The sequence below is a fragment of the Aplidium turbinatum genome, chromosome 13, assembly GCF_918807975.1.
Source record: "Aplidium turbinatum chromosome 13, kaAplTurb1.1, whole genome shotgun sequence".
In the NCBI taxonomy this organism is placed as follows: domain Eukaryota; kingdom Metazoa; phylum Chordata; class Ascidiacea; order Aplousobranchia; family Polyclinidae; genus Aplidium; species Aplidium turbinatum.
Window position 1 is genome coordinate 9,198,257 of NC_137484.1, and position 15,097 is coordinate 9,213,353.

Here is a 15,097-nt window from a genome sequence, read left to right on the forward strand (position 1 = left end):
AGTTCAAAAAAAAAATTTTTTCGAAGCCAATTCAAACCTGTTCGTTACAGTAATCTTCCTCTGTGGTTGGGCCTAGACATCCTTCGACGCCAGGGTCGGCACCTATACAAAGGCGAGATCGCGCACGGACGCCGCCCCCGCACGGCTCGCTGCAGTCGTTCCAGTTGGTCCAGAAGGACCAGAATGGGCATTCCTGCAGCAGAAAACGAGTTTGTTTGTATGATGATAGTGATGCGGTGGTTTAGCGCCGAGATTGAAGATCAAGATAGAGGAACACTAAACTTAGTATTGAAGAATTAAATAAACAATACAAACTCACTTCAATCAGTAAACTTTCACAAAAACTTAGTGACTAGGACATTTTGTAGAAAACAAACTGCGTAGCCAAGTGAATAGAATTTTAACGGACAATTTGATTTTTATTTCAATCGATCTGTTAAATATAGCTTGAGCGTATGTATCTACAGTACAATAACACAAAAGTAATAGTTGATGGACTAGAAAAAATTACCGGTAAAACGCATCTTTCTTCTTCTCTTCCTTGTCCCAGGCAACCTCCTAAACCAACGACACCATTCACGCACTTCCGCCATCTGCTCCTGGTTGAGTTCCCACCGCAGGTGGCGCTACAGGCAGTCCATGACGTCCAATCTTGCCAGAATGAGCATTTCTGAAAATTTTATGTAAAAAATTGATTTTTTTTCGACCAATCACAACAGTAAATTCTTTTATGACAGACCGCATTCTTTTCAATTAATGTTCAAAACGATAATATGATGGTTCAAATTCTCGAACAGAAACAACTTAGGGTATTATACACACATGTGCTCTAATTCAATATTATTGTCTTAACGTCTTGACCTTTGCTATCTACTTGAGCATTTTCTACTTACGCCTCTGATGCAATCTTCAAACATGATTGCATCTCCTTCACATCCGACGTCACCAAATTCCCCGTTTAAGCATTCTCTTCTGTGTCTTCTTACTCCTCTTCCACACGTCACCGTGCACTCTGACCACTCTCCCCAATCTCCGTAGCGAGGGCAGTCCTGAAAAAGAAATGTAGAAACATGGAAAGTTACATACAAGTTTAAAATTTATCAGATTGCTGGAATGTTGAAAACAGCAGCCTTCGCTCAGTTCTACAGAAAACATGGCAACCTTGCTTATGTCCGGTCACAATGTGAGGTATTTATTAAAATGTACCTTAAAGTGTTGCGTGAAACTCAACGAAGGAGAGTACACAAAGACAAACTTGGCCTGAAAACAGGCATGGCACATGGTAAAGTTAATTCTGATATTTCTACTGCACCTGGACGTTGCACTGCACGGTTTCGGTCAGATCGTCAGTGCAGCCAGCCTGTCCGTATGTTCCACCAACACAGGTTCGAGTCCGTCTAGTGACGCCACTTCCACAAGTAAGACTGCAGTCGGTAAATCGCGACCAGGGGCTCAGGAACGGACAAGGCTGAATATAGAATTGTCTTTTATAAGCCTCGCAAGTACGATTTCATACTTGCGAGACTGAAAAACTAGCTCACCGCTAAACGCCAAAACAGCTCTCTGCCGCTGGTATTTTTGTTACGGTCCATTGTCCGCAGATATGACGAACATTGCTTCAACAAACCGAAAACTTAACCATTTAATTTGTATAACTTATAAACTTTGTTTGAACTGTTCATGTTTAATATTTCCAAAAAAAAATCTTATTGAGTTTATTTTTAAACAAACTGCTCCACCACAGTAGCTTGTGATAACAAATAGACGGAAGAAAAACTCACTCTGTTGTTGCAGGAATCATCTTCAACAGTCGCGCCAAGACAACCAATGTCGCCGACCTCACCATTGATGCAGATGCGAGAATGGGATCTCGATCCTCCTCCTGCACATGTCCTTGAGCATGGACCGTACTCGCTCCATGTGGACCAGTACGGACACGCCTGTGGAATTGAATTAAGCGTGCTAATTTAACAGCAATATCATTACTGTTTTTTAATACGTTTTTACAAAGCACGCTTTTTGTTGGGTTGCTCAGCGAAGGCAATCGACCCTTATGTTATACCAGAAACAACTTGAGTTTGTGGTACCGAAATGGAGCTAACTCCCGAAAGCAGATTAAGCTGTTTCGTGCCACAGACACACGAGGAAGAGGTTTTCAGGATAATGTTTTTTGTTTTCTGTACTTTGTTTCTTGTGTCTTATTTATACTTTGTGTCGAAGATATTTGAACAGGCGAAAAAAACAGGACCAATCACTCTGCGAAAGCTATGCTAGCTACACTTGCATTCCAGTTTGTACAAAACAGAGTAGATATTAAGCAATCCTCAGTCACTTGATTTATTCGGTAGGTTTGACAGAATTTCTTGAAACAACGTTATCTTACATCTCCTGCACAGTAATCTTCCTGGCTGGATGGTCCTTGGCATCCGGCGTTATTGACATCTCCATCAATGCAGATCCTCTCACGAGATCTTGATCCACCGCCGCACGTGGAGCTGCAAATTGACCATTCTCCCCATATTGACCACACTGGGCAAGGCTGAAAAAATATAAAAAGGAAAAAAAATGAATCAATGAAGGTAAGAAAAATAATAAAATCGCATCACAAAAACAGAAGAGAAATAACCGCAAACGTTGATTTGGGCAAGAGTTTTTGCAAAAGCACGATTACACACTGCAAGAAATCTAGACTGACTGAACCCGCAACGGCAAATGCACGCAAACATTGAAGTAGCACTTAAAGTATCCCTTACAAAACACTAGTTGTGAATGCCAACAGGAACAAGCGATGTATCATTCTCTCGAATGCCCTGGTCTGAAAAGTGTTTTGTATGACACTTAGTAGAGTTCAAGAATACAGCAAGAGCTTGGGTGATGCTCTGAGCTACGGTCGTGTAACACATGAAGAAGATTGCAAGCATTCATGCCACTGCATTACAAAAGGGTAGGCTCTGTCAAGAATTTTAAAAGAGAAATTCTATCAAACGGTGTAGTAAATGCAAGATTTTTACGTTTGTACAGCTGATTTGAATCTTCTTTCGACTACTTGGTAAGGTGAACTTTGAAGCAAGGTGATAAAAACGTACCGAAAGCATTCCAAATTGTAAAAAAATACTATTTAAAAATAGGTTATGTACTCTCATTACGACAACTATTACCCTTACCACATTGTTACAAGTCTCCAATTGTCCCGCATCTCCAAAACAACCATCCTGACCGATCTCTCCACCAACGCATCTTCGTGAGCGTGATCTCTCACCATCCGATCCACATGTGGCGCTGCAGTCGCTCCATTGGGTCCAGTCATCCAAGAACGCGCAGTTCTAGAGAAGGTAAATATAACTTAACAATCCAACAATTTCTTCTTTTTCTACTTCCTGTTTTACGTCTCATTTCCTAGAATCAGGGTAGGACGGGGTCTGGCAAGGCACATCCTCAGTCTCCATTCATCACATTTGTATCATGATTTAGACAAAGCAGAAACATGATGATGGTACATCTTTTTGTTTTCGTAAACAGCACAACTTACTCCTCTGATGCAAGTTTCAGTGTCAAGAGCCAATCCAGGACATTGATCAAGAACATCCGGGATACCTCCAGAGCATACACGGGAGCGAGATCTTGCTCCTTGGCCGCAGGATACGGAACAGTCAGTCCATGAGTTCCATATTGACCACGCTGCACATGTCTGTAACCCAATTCAAATAAATTCATGGTTTCTTTAGAAATCGTAGCGATATCATTTTCTTACGAAGACATTTGGTTAAATGCAACATCGTTCTATTTTCTTCTTCAATAAATTAAATGGATTTGAAAAGCACTTTTAGGTGCTCGCTTACAAAGTTGTTGCATAGTTCAGCTTCATCCAGGTCTCCAAGACAATCAAGATAAGCGGCATCATCATTGATCGAGCAAGTTCTTGATCTTCGTCTAATGCCTCCACTGCATGACCTGCTGCATCTGCTCCATAATCCCCATGGTGTCCACGTAGGGCAAACCTGTAACAAAGGTCAGAAAACTTAGCACTTTGCATTCTCATGAAGCACAGAACACATTTCTTGAAGAAAAGTAGCACGTGGTCACTTGTCAAGAAAGCAAAGGAAGCAAAACATTTTAAGATATTAAAGCACAACTTCCACTAAACTATCTACAAATTGTGTCATTAAAAATAAAAAAAACATATTAGACAAATTCCACTTCAAACAAAAGTCTTACGAAGTCATTGCAGTTTCCAGGTTGGAGTACGTCTCCAACGCATCCGGCGTCTCCTGCTTCTCCGTTGATGCAGCTTCGTGATCGGACACGTGTTCCTCCTCCACATGGTTGAGTGCACAGGGACCAGGGAGACCACGGTGGGAAAAATGGACAAGCCTGACGATAGAAGTAACGATGAGGTTGCAAAAACCAAATTGACTGCAATGCTGAAGCTTGATGAAAGCCCAAGTACAACTCAAAATGGGTGACATTGCGGAAGCTGTATTCATCATTGCTTACTTTGAATTTTTAATATAACTACATACCGAACATGAGATTGTGGCCTAAAGATACCTGAAGTATCGCAGGAATCACTAAATTTTGATCTGGTGGTTTGATACCAATGAACCATATATCCACAGGACTATTAGCATATCTGAGTTACAACATCATAGTTGTTGTAGTTAATCTTAATTCTTTAGTCATCAATCGTACTTGGCCATTACAGAATCCTTGATCAGTGGTATAGCTTTGGCATCCTTCCTGGCCAAGAATTCCATTGACGCAGAATCTTGTTCGCGATCGGACTCCACCTCCACAAGTCACTGAACAGTCAGCCCAAAGAGACCAGTTCGAAAACGAAGGGCATTGCTGTACAAAATAACCAACATGTGGTAAATTTAATTTGCAAGTAAAGTTAAATTGAAAAGTGTCGTGTGTCACAAGTCTGACAGCCTGTTCATCGATTAAATTTCTTTGACATTTAGTTAGGTTGTAGCCTACGTATTTGCAAACATCATATGAGAAAATCCAACCGCCTTCTCCGGTGTGGGTTAAAGTTTCTAGAAAAAAGATTTTCTTTAAGAAAAAAATGAAAACAATGAACTCAAAGCTTGAGATTTGCAGGCTATTTTCTGGCTAAACTACACGTCACGTCAATTTTAGTAATTTGAATTATGGATCATGAGTTACAGGTGAAGATATAGCAACTTTCTTGAAGAATAGCTTGACGCTTTTAGGTGCTCAAAGGTTTAGTCAACATACATTTCCTCCACATTCTTCAGTCTCCGATTCGGGTCCCTCGCATCCTTCCACGCCTGGATTTCCGTTCTGACAAAACCGGAGACGAGATCGAAGCCCCACGTCTCCACAACTTGTGCTGCATCTGCTCCATTGACCCCAGTCTCTCCAGAATGGACAATCCTATTTTATTAAAAACATTAATTCAATCGACGTGGCCATACAACTACACGTTCACTGAAACCAGGCTGGTGATTAAACTTTGAGAGAAAGTAGAGTTCATTATGTTGTTCCATAAATATATAAAACTACGCAAACGCAAAAAAATTAAATATCCTATAAATTTAATAAAAAAAAAACAAAGGCTTTTAGTAGAAAAAGATAATTTGAACCAGCAACAGCTTTAGCCATACTGGATTTTGCACTAAGTGTGAATTTAACATCTCAAAGGACACAGTTAAACATCAATAAAAGGGTCCTCTTTCAAAAGAGCTGCGATGCTGACCAGAGACATATAATGAAAAAACCCAGAGGCGTGTTGTGAAACAGAAATTTGAAAGGACTCGACAATATGAATATGTATGGTAGTTCCACAAGTTTTCTTACCCCAATGGTGCACCCAATAATTTGAACGCCATCTGCAGATCTTCCACACGCCTCCGTGGCGCTGCATCGTCTGCTACGACTTCGTGTTCCCCTTCCACATGTTACACTGCAATCGTTGAATTCAGTCCAGCCTGACCATGCCGGACATTCCTGAAGACATGTTGTTAAAATTAAACTTTTGAAATTTGCTTCAATAGGTTGTGAAGGTCTGAATGTGATCACAAAGTACTCAGGACTGTAATCGCGCGCATTGAAGTTTGAAGATGAAGCAGACCAAAAGAAGGCAAGATTTTGCCGACATCAGACTGACATCACAAAATTCTGCAGAAGCTTGTATGAAAACTGGCTTCGATTTTATAAAACGAAAACACATCTTAGCCTTGTCATTTGGTCTAATAAAAAACAAACAATCGTGCGTTACACGAAAGCTTGTATTTGGTCAGTAAATAAAATGATAATGCTCTTAAAATGAAGGTGATTTACAACATGCTAAGCTCTTTATTTAACTCTCTAGCGAGGCCAAGTTTAGATAAAAGCCTAATAACGATTTATAGAAATCAAGCACAAAATACTGTTGAGATTTTTGCCCGAAGTTAATCGACGCAAAAATGAGGAGTTCAAACCTGAAGAGCGCATGTTCTGTATTCTCGAGCGTCTTCCAAGCAGCCAGACAAGCCAACAATGCCACCGATACACAATCGGGATCGTGAGCTTCTGCCGCCGCCACAAGTTGCTGAGCAGTCGGACCATTCACCCCATAACGCCCATGTTGGACATATCTAGAGATAAAACAACATCGCTAAAACGACAAATATTCTTCAAAATGTCAACAAACATCATAGCACAGAAAGAATAAACTCAGAAAGCTCAATATGAAATAAAGCAAGACTCAATGACACAATCACATTACTTATTGTGTTAAAAAGAGATTTTAAGGCGCGTTTTTCGGGACATTTTTCACATTCTTTCATTTTAAAGATTTGAAAACAATTTAAAAACAAACCCTACTTGTGTGTTGCATAACTCAGCTTCTGCTGCTCCTCCGGGACATCCAGGATCGCCAGCCTCTCCGTTGAGACACACTCGAGTCCGGATGCGGTTTCCTCCACCACATGATATACTGCATCGTCGGAATGGATTCCAGTTGCTCCAGTACGAGCAACTCTGAAAATTTATAAAAAAAAATTAGGATATTTCAAGCTAAAGAACAAAACATGTTTCCTGCATTCAGTATTGAACCTTAACGGAGCGGTAAAGAGATATCCTGAAACTAAGAGTTCACATAGAAGAACATACCGGTGTGTTGCACGAACGATATTCCGATGCGGATCCAAAACATCCCATTCCTTCTTCGCCATCAACAAGGCAGATACGGGAGTGGGTCTGCGTACCGCCACCACAACTTGCTGAGCAGGAAGCCCATTCGCCCCACGCCGACCATATCGGACACACCTGCAAAGTAACCGTGCATAGTTTATTGTTTGACATTGACATCACTGAAGATATGTGACGCGTTTCGTGTCACAAAAATTTGCACTAAACCTATCGTTTCCAACTAATGTCAAGCTACTCTAGTTCGAAGTCTTTCATGTTTAATAACAATAATAAATAACCATGCTTTTGTTTGCGCCCATTGCAATAGCATACATAACACTGCGATCCCAGATGCGATACAACAGGCGACAGGAAGCAGCGAAGTGACATGTAGTCTTCGAGTCAACTGCTCCCCTTATTTCGACATTAAACTTACACACGCAGCGAAAGGGAACTCTACTTGGCCATTCACGCCAAGCTACACAAATATACATTAAAATAATTGGTATTTCAAAAGTTAGCGTCATATAGGACATAAACCTACCTCTCGGGTGCAATCTTCTCTTTCTAACAACTCTCCAATGTCGCATCCGATGTCTCCAAACACTCCATATTGACAGTTTCGTATATGAGACCTTGTCCCACGGCCGCAAGTAGCCGAGCAGGTGGTCCACAAAGACCAGTCGGAAAATCTTGGACAAACCTGAGAAAATGTAAAACAGTGCAAGCTTCGATCATGGAAAAAAAAACACAAGAACCGTTTTTAAGCCTTTATTTCTCAAAAAAAGTAAGAAAGAAACAATAACAGATTTGCCTATGGATTAAAGCAAATGTAATAGAATACCCACGCAGCAAAATCAGTCCTTTTTACATTAATGCCACAGCTGCTGATGCATGAATGTAAACAGTGCTATTTTACTTGGATTCCATAAGGATTAGATAAGCATGGGTAATAGCCTGCTACCAACAGTTTCATTAAAACCACAAAAAATGAGATTAGCATGGAAATATGTTGTGATGTGAGCTCTTTTATCCAGTAAGATTTAGTTTAATCGTGTACATACAGTAGCTACAGCTTCCATTACCTGGACATTGCAGTTGTCTGTTTGGGTTACGTCTCCTCTGCATCCAACATCGCCCGGTACTCCGTTCACACATGATCGCACATGGCTTCTAATGCCACTACCACATGTCTGAGAGCAGGTACTCCATTCTGACCAGTTGTCCCAGAACGGACATGACTGTATTTTGTAAAAAAGTAAAAATAATAAAAAACTTGAACAAGTAGGGTACAATCGCAATAAAATACGGAACTTAGGCTATCACAAAACAGAAGTGACGACATAATAAGTGGGCGACTACACAACAAAATGTTATTAAAGAGCAAGTTTTTATTATTAAGAGTTTTATGAAACCATTGCAAGACTTTTCGTACTTGAGTTGCGCACTCCAAAGTTTGAACATAGTTGCCGGTGCAACCGTCAGAGCCTCTAACTCCGTTGTTGCAATTTCGAATACGGCTCTGTCGTCCACCACCACAAGTTCTATCACATGATGACCAGTCGCCCCATTCGCTCCAGGCGGGGCAAGGCTGAAAAATAAAAAAGAATGATAATCTTGTTGAAAGCTCCTGTAGCACGTCGCCTGCCTAGAGTCGTCTTTTCGGATGACGTTTTAATTGCGTAGGCTACTGTTTCAACAGTTTTCAATATTAAGCTTTGGTATGTGAATGTGTGGTAGTGATTCAACTTTAATTGTTACATAACAAATAAATCAAACTTAATCTTCTCATCAATGTGTTCGTTAGTTTTGTAAAATCATAGTGCAAGTATAGAGCTCTACAAAAAAAAAATGACAAAGCAATTACCAAAGCAACAATATGTAATGCACAGCTTGTGAATAGGCCAGTAAGAGCCTGGAAGGCTCAAAAGTCGAGACACGTTTAACTGCTACATAAAAAAAAAAAAACTTACTCTTTCGAAACAGTTGTCACTTTCAAACTCTTCTCCTTCGCACTCTGAATTGTCATCGCCGCCGTACAGGCAGGTTCTGAAGTGGGAGCGGAAGCCATCACCACATGTTTGAGAGCATTGATTCCACTGACCCCACCGAGACCATGCTGGGCATCGCTAAATGATACAAGTTACAACAAAAGATTAACAGTGGTAAAAAATAAAAACCGAATAACCATTTATCTTCCAGAAGGTTCGTTTAGAAGGTCCAAGGATACTCGGTTTAAATCAAAGATATACATTTTGGAAATTGACTGAACAAGCCTTGAACCTCTAAGACAGTTTTGAAAGACGAATATAATTTTATGCACCCTTTCAACAAATGATGATATTGTTTTTATATTTTCTGGACTTGGGCAATGGGCAGCCTGGTTGGAAAACGGGTGATCCTAGTCATCATTTGGCCAAATCATACAATGCCACGCCTTGAAATTAGCATCAATCGTGCATCAGAAAATCACCAGTATTTTCCGAACACAAAAGTTCAAAATTTTCACCTTTCACAACATTGATTGTAATGTCAAAGTCAGAAGTCAAGTTGTAAAGGTACCTGATCATTACAGAATTCTTCTCTGCGACTTTCTCCTCCACAAGCTGCAGGATCGTCGCTTCCAACACAGACACGAATGAGGACACGCATCCCACCGCCACATGATGCGCTGCATGGCACAGATTCTGTCCAGGAAGTCCAAGCAGGACAGGCCTGTCAAAGAGCACAATAGCTGCAACGATCGCTCGTGGTTTTATTGCTTTGTTGACAACTAGTATTTAGGCTAATAGGAACACTTCTTCACTTGTAGTACGCTATACAGAAAAGTCCAGTAATTTTATTCTGAAAGCCTTACGCTCTTATTCATCGTACTCTTGCTAATTGCGTGCGGACAGCCTTAGTTGTACAGTTTCTGTGCAGCCGGAAGGACCATTACCTAAACTTAAATATTAAAATTCTATGTTCTTAAAATCAACGTGAGGCTTAAATTGTGTTAATAAATGAATGTTTCGGTAAAATAAACAGCAAACAAGCGACATACTTCAGGACTGCAAGGAGACGTTTCCTCAGAACCTCCCGTGCAACCATCGTCCCCTTCGAAACCGTTGACGCACACTCGACGTCGGGAGCGTGTGCCGCCGTCACATGACGCAGAACAGCGTGACCAGAAGTTCCACTCCGACCAATAGGCACAAATCTGTTTGGAATGTACGCAATCGAATATGTAAAGTCCTTGCAAAAAATGTTCAGTGTAATTTTAACTTCTTTTTATACCTTTACCTGATCTTTATTCATAACATAAACAGATTCAGACAATAAGCAATTTGATAGGATTGAATTGCATAATTTAAAAACAATACATAAAATAAATAGCTAACTACATAAATTGTCAAAACTTCGAAACTGTCAATCAGAGTTTGAAACTAAAATTCACGAGACACTCCAAATAAAGCAGCACAACCCTAAACTTAACAAGCAATTATTCGCCCGAAGAGTATCTTTCTCATTAAATTTGTACTAAATTACGTTTGTTTTATGTTGTTTAGTGGTTTTCCTTGATTTTCTTAATGTTGTTACCGCTCGCTATCTTGTCTTGTGACCACACTCCCGTATGGTTTATAACAGAATGTTAACACCTTTTGTGTCTGTGCTTCATTCAGTTGTATTTGTACATAGCTCAGTGCAGATTGTAATTAATTTCAATCATTTATTATTAATATTTTACGAGTATCTGCTATTTTGTTTAGATGAATTAGTTATTTTCCTGACGAGGGCAAAAGGTTTTGCCGAAAACGTTCGATTTTATGCGGTTATCTTTTTGTTTTATGTATTGTTTTTGAATTATGCAATTCAATCCTACCAAGTTGCTATCGAATTATCTATCTATGGCATTCAAGAATTATCTCTCTACCAAACCTATACTATTCACAACAAATTTTAAAATGGTGGTATCCGTTTGTATCGTTGACTTTACATAGTTTATAAGCAAACAAAGTATATCTGACGTTTCCTGCTGTTTTCAATCGACGATTGTGTTAGCGAACGGAAAAGGGTTCACAAAACAACGAGACATCTACGTGTAGCCTACACTTTAATGACGATTAGTTTTATCTCAATATCATTGCTCACCGATCCAAAGCAGTCTCCTTCTTCGAGGCTGGGCCCAACGCAGTCATTGCTCAATCCACTATCCGAAAAGCAAACTCTGGTTCTGCGCCTTGTTCCTATTCCACAAGTAACAGAGCAGATAGACCACTCGGCCCAGTCCACCCAGTTTGCACAATCCTGAAAGCAGAATAGCCAAAATAAAATAACAGCACAATTACAGTCAAAGGGAGCCGCTTTAGGTCTTTGATGTTAACAATGCCATGTTTATAAATAGCTTACTATACAACCAAAGTGCATAAGCATGATGATACGTGGCATACAACGCGTGCTCATGTGTTGCGCTATAGCCCACCCGACTATGCATCCTTTACAGCTTTGTTCATTACAAAAAACTCAGTGGCTTAGTGGTTAGTGCGTCCGCCTCTGAATCGGTAGCTCTATAGTTCGATACCCTGTCGGGTTATCCCGAAGATTTTTAAAAAATGGTACTGAATCTAATTCCTGCTTGGCACTGCGCAATGAAATGGATTCGGGTAATAATGTACTCCGTTGCGCCTCTATACGGCTGTATTGACACTGTCAGCTTTCGTAAAGCGCTTAGGAGCAACGCATTCTGCAATGGATACAGCGCTATACAAAAACAAAAGTGCCGACTTAGGTACTTTGCAAATTATCCTACTAGATATCGAATTATTGAATATTCCTAACCTAAAAGCGTCAATGCAGTTATTAGGTAAATTGAACTAAAATATCAACTTTAGAGGCAACTTAACTTAGTAATATCCATATTTGTTCGACTCACCCGTCCAGTGCAGGATACCCTGTCAAATTCAGAGCCAGAGCAACCGTCGTCACCAGGGTAGCCACCGAAGCAGGTGCGGTTTCTAGTTATGAATCCGACTCCACAACGTCTACTGCAATCGCTGAATGGAGTCCATTCGCTCCAGACAGGGCAAACCTACAACAGAGCAAGGTTAAAGTTTTGTGCAGTATTAAGTTACTTTTGGTCATGCATTGCACTACTGCCGTAGGATTTCTTGCAATAAACAACTGAACAACCCAGCATTGGAACACAACGAAATAGCTTACTAAGATTTTGAAATAAAGTAAGTCGATTAATAAGGCAGCAAACCAAACACAACCATCAAACTAATACGATTTAGGCCGCAGTATACCCTGAATGCTTCTTACTAGTTCAAATCGCAATGCAGGTCACACTGACTTTAGAATATAACATCGATTTCTTGCGGGAAAAAAGTTTTAAAAACACTTACCTGAATATTACATGGTATGGCATTCGTGTATTCTGTGCCGCAGAGGTCAAGACCATCTATTCCATTGATGCAGGTTCTTGAGCGGGTCCTTGCTCCTCCGTTGCAGCTGAGACTACATGTCGTCCAAGATGACCAAGCTGACCAGAATGGACAAGCCTGCGATAAAAAATATTTTAATTCATTGAATGCTCAATCTCATGAGAGAACTACATTCCCAAGCACAAAGAAATATACTCAAAATCTGTAACATGTTTTTGCTCATGCAAGCTACAGGGTTCTGTATTTCAAACTTTAAAATCCGCTTTTGCATCGTAACTCTAAAACAACCAAACAGGCTTGCTTGGAAATGAGCTGCTTCTTAGCGAAAATACCGCCCGTGCTCTCGAGAAGAATGACATCTAATGCCTTTCGTGTATCGGGCAGACTACGCTCCCATCACTTCATCGAACAAACGGCATCAGGTTAATAATGTGGTAGGTTATAGGCTAATAAATCAAAAAAATAAAGAGCTCGATGTATAGATACTGAGCTCATGTTCAGCAAACGTTTCAAAAATCAAATTGTTTTCATCCCAAGTGCTATTGAATCAAAACATGAAAAGGGAGGTTAAAAGTTTTAGACTGCATGCAATTACTACATTAGGTAATAAAGTATAATAGACAATGGTAAATCAGCCTCAAACATAACAAACGAAAAATTTGTCCTTACATGTGGAATAAATCTATCTTACATTTTGAATGCACGGTTCCCAATCCCTCTCGTTGCCAAGGCAACCCTTCTGTCCGACGAAACCATTATTACAGGAACGAATGCGGAATCGCTGTGAATTGCCACAAGTTTCCCCGCATTCACCCCATGGTCCCCAAGGTGTCCACGTGGGACAGGGCTGCAAGAAAATCAGTGGTTAAAAATGACCTAAATTTTAATAACTAAAACTCAAAAGTTACTTTCAAGACTTGCAGCAAGTTAAGGAAATGTAAACTTCACCAACCCTAACGCCGAGACAATAGACTGGTTGCAACAGCTGGAGGATGTTGCCTGAATTGCTGCCTCTAAAAAGAAGAGGTAACTGAAGCACTTTTCACAAAAAAACGCTCAGACAAACTGAATGTCCCAGATGATGATCAATAAATGACAAAAATTAACGTTTCGAATCGATTCTGGCGATCTTACGTTGATGTTGCAGTCCTCTGTCGATTCCACGTCTCCAATACACCCAAGCTGGCCTGGGAATCCGTTTTCACAAGATCGCAATTGCTGACGTCTTCCTCTTCCACAAGTTCTGCTGCAGTCGCTCCAAGGTGTCCACGGAGTCCAAGATGGACAAAGCTGCAACGGGTTTAAAACTTTAGAACAAAGATCATTACCACGAGAGCTGATGCTAACGATTCAACTGTGAAAATGAACCATTATCATTAAAGTATAAGTAGCGAGCTGACAAAAATATAAAATAATTGAAGTGAAATGTGTGTCTCCAAATAAATCTCTAATTTTAAATCTGGTGACGTATCACTACAGCGTGAAGGTTGCTGACATTCCACTTACTAATTTAAAAAAGTAAGCAATTGCAAGGATATAAAAACTAAATTAAAAACATTTCTAGGTGCTAAATTCAACATAAATCGTCAGAGCACACAAAGCTTTTTCTATTTGAGACCCACCCCTGTTTCACAACTGTCAGCTTCACTAGAAGCACCATCGCATCCGCTATCTTCTCCAGGAGCCGGGTTATTGCATCTTCTCCTCCGAGTACGGACTCCTATCCCGCATGTAGCAGAGCAATCTTCATAGGGAGTCCAATCACTCCAATCAGGGCAACGCTACAAGGAGAAAATATTAAAAAAGATTTTAAAAATGAAATAGCAAAACATCTTTAAAACAAAGAAAAAGTGCAGATGATTTTAAAAAGGATTTAAAACTCCCGAGTGAACGTAAATTTAATGTTTCGCTACAAACAAAACTTATTATATAATATATATATCATATATAAATATCAGTAGATATACAGTAGATTGAATATATAACTACAGTAGATTGAATTATAATTATATATACGGTATATAGATTGAATAGCCATTTACAAACAAGACTTTCGGGGTATTGTAAAATAAATCAGATGGAATTACATAATTACTGTATTCTAGACTGAATTGTAGTCATAGGATTACAACAAATATTCTGTTTAGTCTATATTTCTGCTACACTCTTTCTATCATAAACTTTACGCTGACAAATTGATTTAGTTTGCACAAGTGTACCAGGAAACATGAAATACGAACCTGGGCATTACAAGTCAAACTTTCTGACGAAGGTCCTAAATCTGAACAGTCAGCACCGGTGGGTAAGCAAACCCTAAATCGGGTAGTCGTTCCTCCGCCACAAGATCGGGTACAAGCTTGATATTCGCCCCATTCAGACCAAGAGGCACAATCCTAAAAGAAGCGTAAAAATGTAGCACCATGCATTGGACACGTACAGTACAGAATAACGAATAAAAACGCATTAAACACACCGAGTGTAGCCCACGTCTATAGCACATTATGCGACCTATATAACCGATAAAAAAAATGGAATGCAGA

At 40.0% G+C, this 15,097-nt stretch overlaps 1 protein-coding gene across 1 annotated transcript in view; it reads right to left on the minus strand.

Moving 5' to 3' along the window:
• Positions 1 to 15,097, minus strand: part of LOC145781905 (uncharacterized) — a 64,210-nt gene that overhangs the window by 46,354 nt on the left and 2,759 nt on the right. The window contains exons 5-33 of the mRNA XM_082593598.1: positions 14,798 to 14,950; positions 14,180 to 14,338; positions 13,692 to 13,847; positions 13,249 to 13,404; positions 12,519 to 12,674; positions 12,047 to 12,202; positions 11,266 to 11,421; positions 10,178 to 10,333; positions 9,697 to 9,849; positions 9,108 to 9,263; positions 8,570 to 8,725; positions 8,220 to 8,375; positions 7,679 to 7,837; positions 7,117 to 7,272; positions 6,829 to 6,984; positions 6,444 to 6,599; positions 5,821 to 5,970; positions 5,239 to 5,397; positions 4,690 to 4,845; positions 4,216 to 4,371; positions 3,840 to 3,998; positions 3,530 to 3,688; positions 3,165 to 3,323; positions 2,384 to 2,539; positions 1,782 to 1,940; positions 1,313 to 1,468; positions 894 to 1,049; positions 512 to 670; positions 38 to 193 (exon numbers count right to left, since the gene is read on the minus strand). Coding sequence (XP_082449724.1) covers positions 38 to 193; positions 512 to 670; positions 894 to 1,049; positions 1,313 to 1,468; positions 1,782 to 1,940; positions 2,384 to 2,539; positions 3,165 to 3,323; positions 3,530 to 3,688; positions 3,840 to 3,998; positions 4,216 to 4,371; positions 4,690 to 4,845; positions 5,239 to 5,397; positions 5,821 to 5,970; positions 6,444 to 6,599; positions 6,829 to 6,984; positions 7,117 to 7,272; positions 7,679 to 7,837; positions 8,220 to 8,375; positions 8,570 to 8,725; positions 9,108 to 9,263; positions 9,697 to 9,849; positions 10,178 to 10,333; positions 11,266 to 11,421; positions 12,047 to 12,202; positions 12,519 to 12,674; positions 13,249 to 13,404; positions 13,692 to 13,847; positions 14,180 to 14,338; positions 14,798 to 14,950 — 4,536 coding nt within the window. The remainder of the gene's footprint in view (positions 1 to 37; positions 194 to 511; positions 671 to 893; positions 1,050 to 1,312; positions 1,469 to 1,781; positions 1,941 to 2,383; positions 2,540 to 3,164; positions 3,324 to 3,529; positions 3,689 to 3,839; positions 3,999 to 4,215; positions 4,372 to 4,689; positions 4,846 to 5,238; positions 5,398 to 5,820; positions 5,971 to 6,443; positions 6,600 to 6,828; positions 6,985 to 7,116; positions 7,273 to 7,678; positions 7,838 to 8,219; positions 8,376 to 8,569; positions 8,726 to 9,107; positions 9,264 to 9,696; positions 9,850 to 10,177; positions 10,334 to 11,265; positions 11,422 to 12,046; positions 12,203 to 12,518; positions 12,675 to 13,248; positions 13,405 to 13,691; positions 13,848 to 14,179; positions 14,339 to 14,797; positions 14,951 to 15,097) is intronic.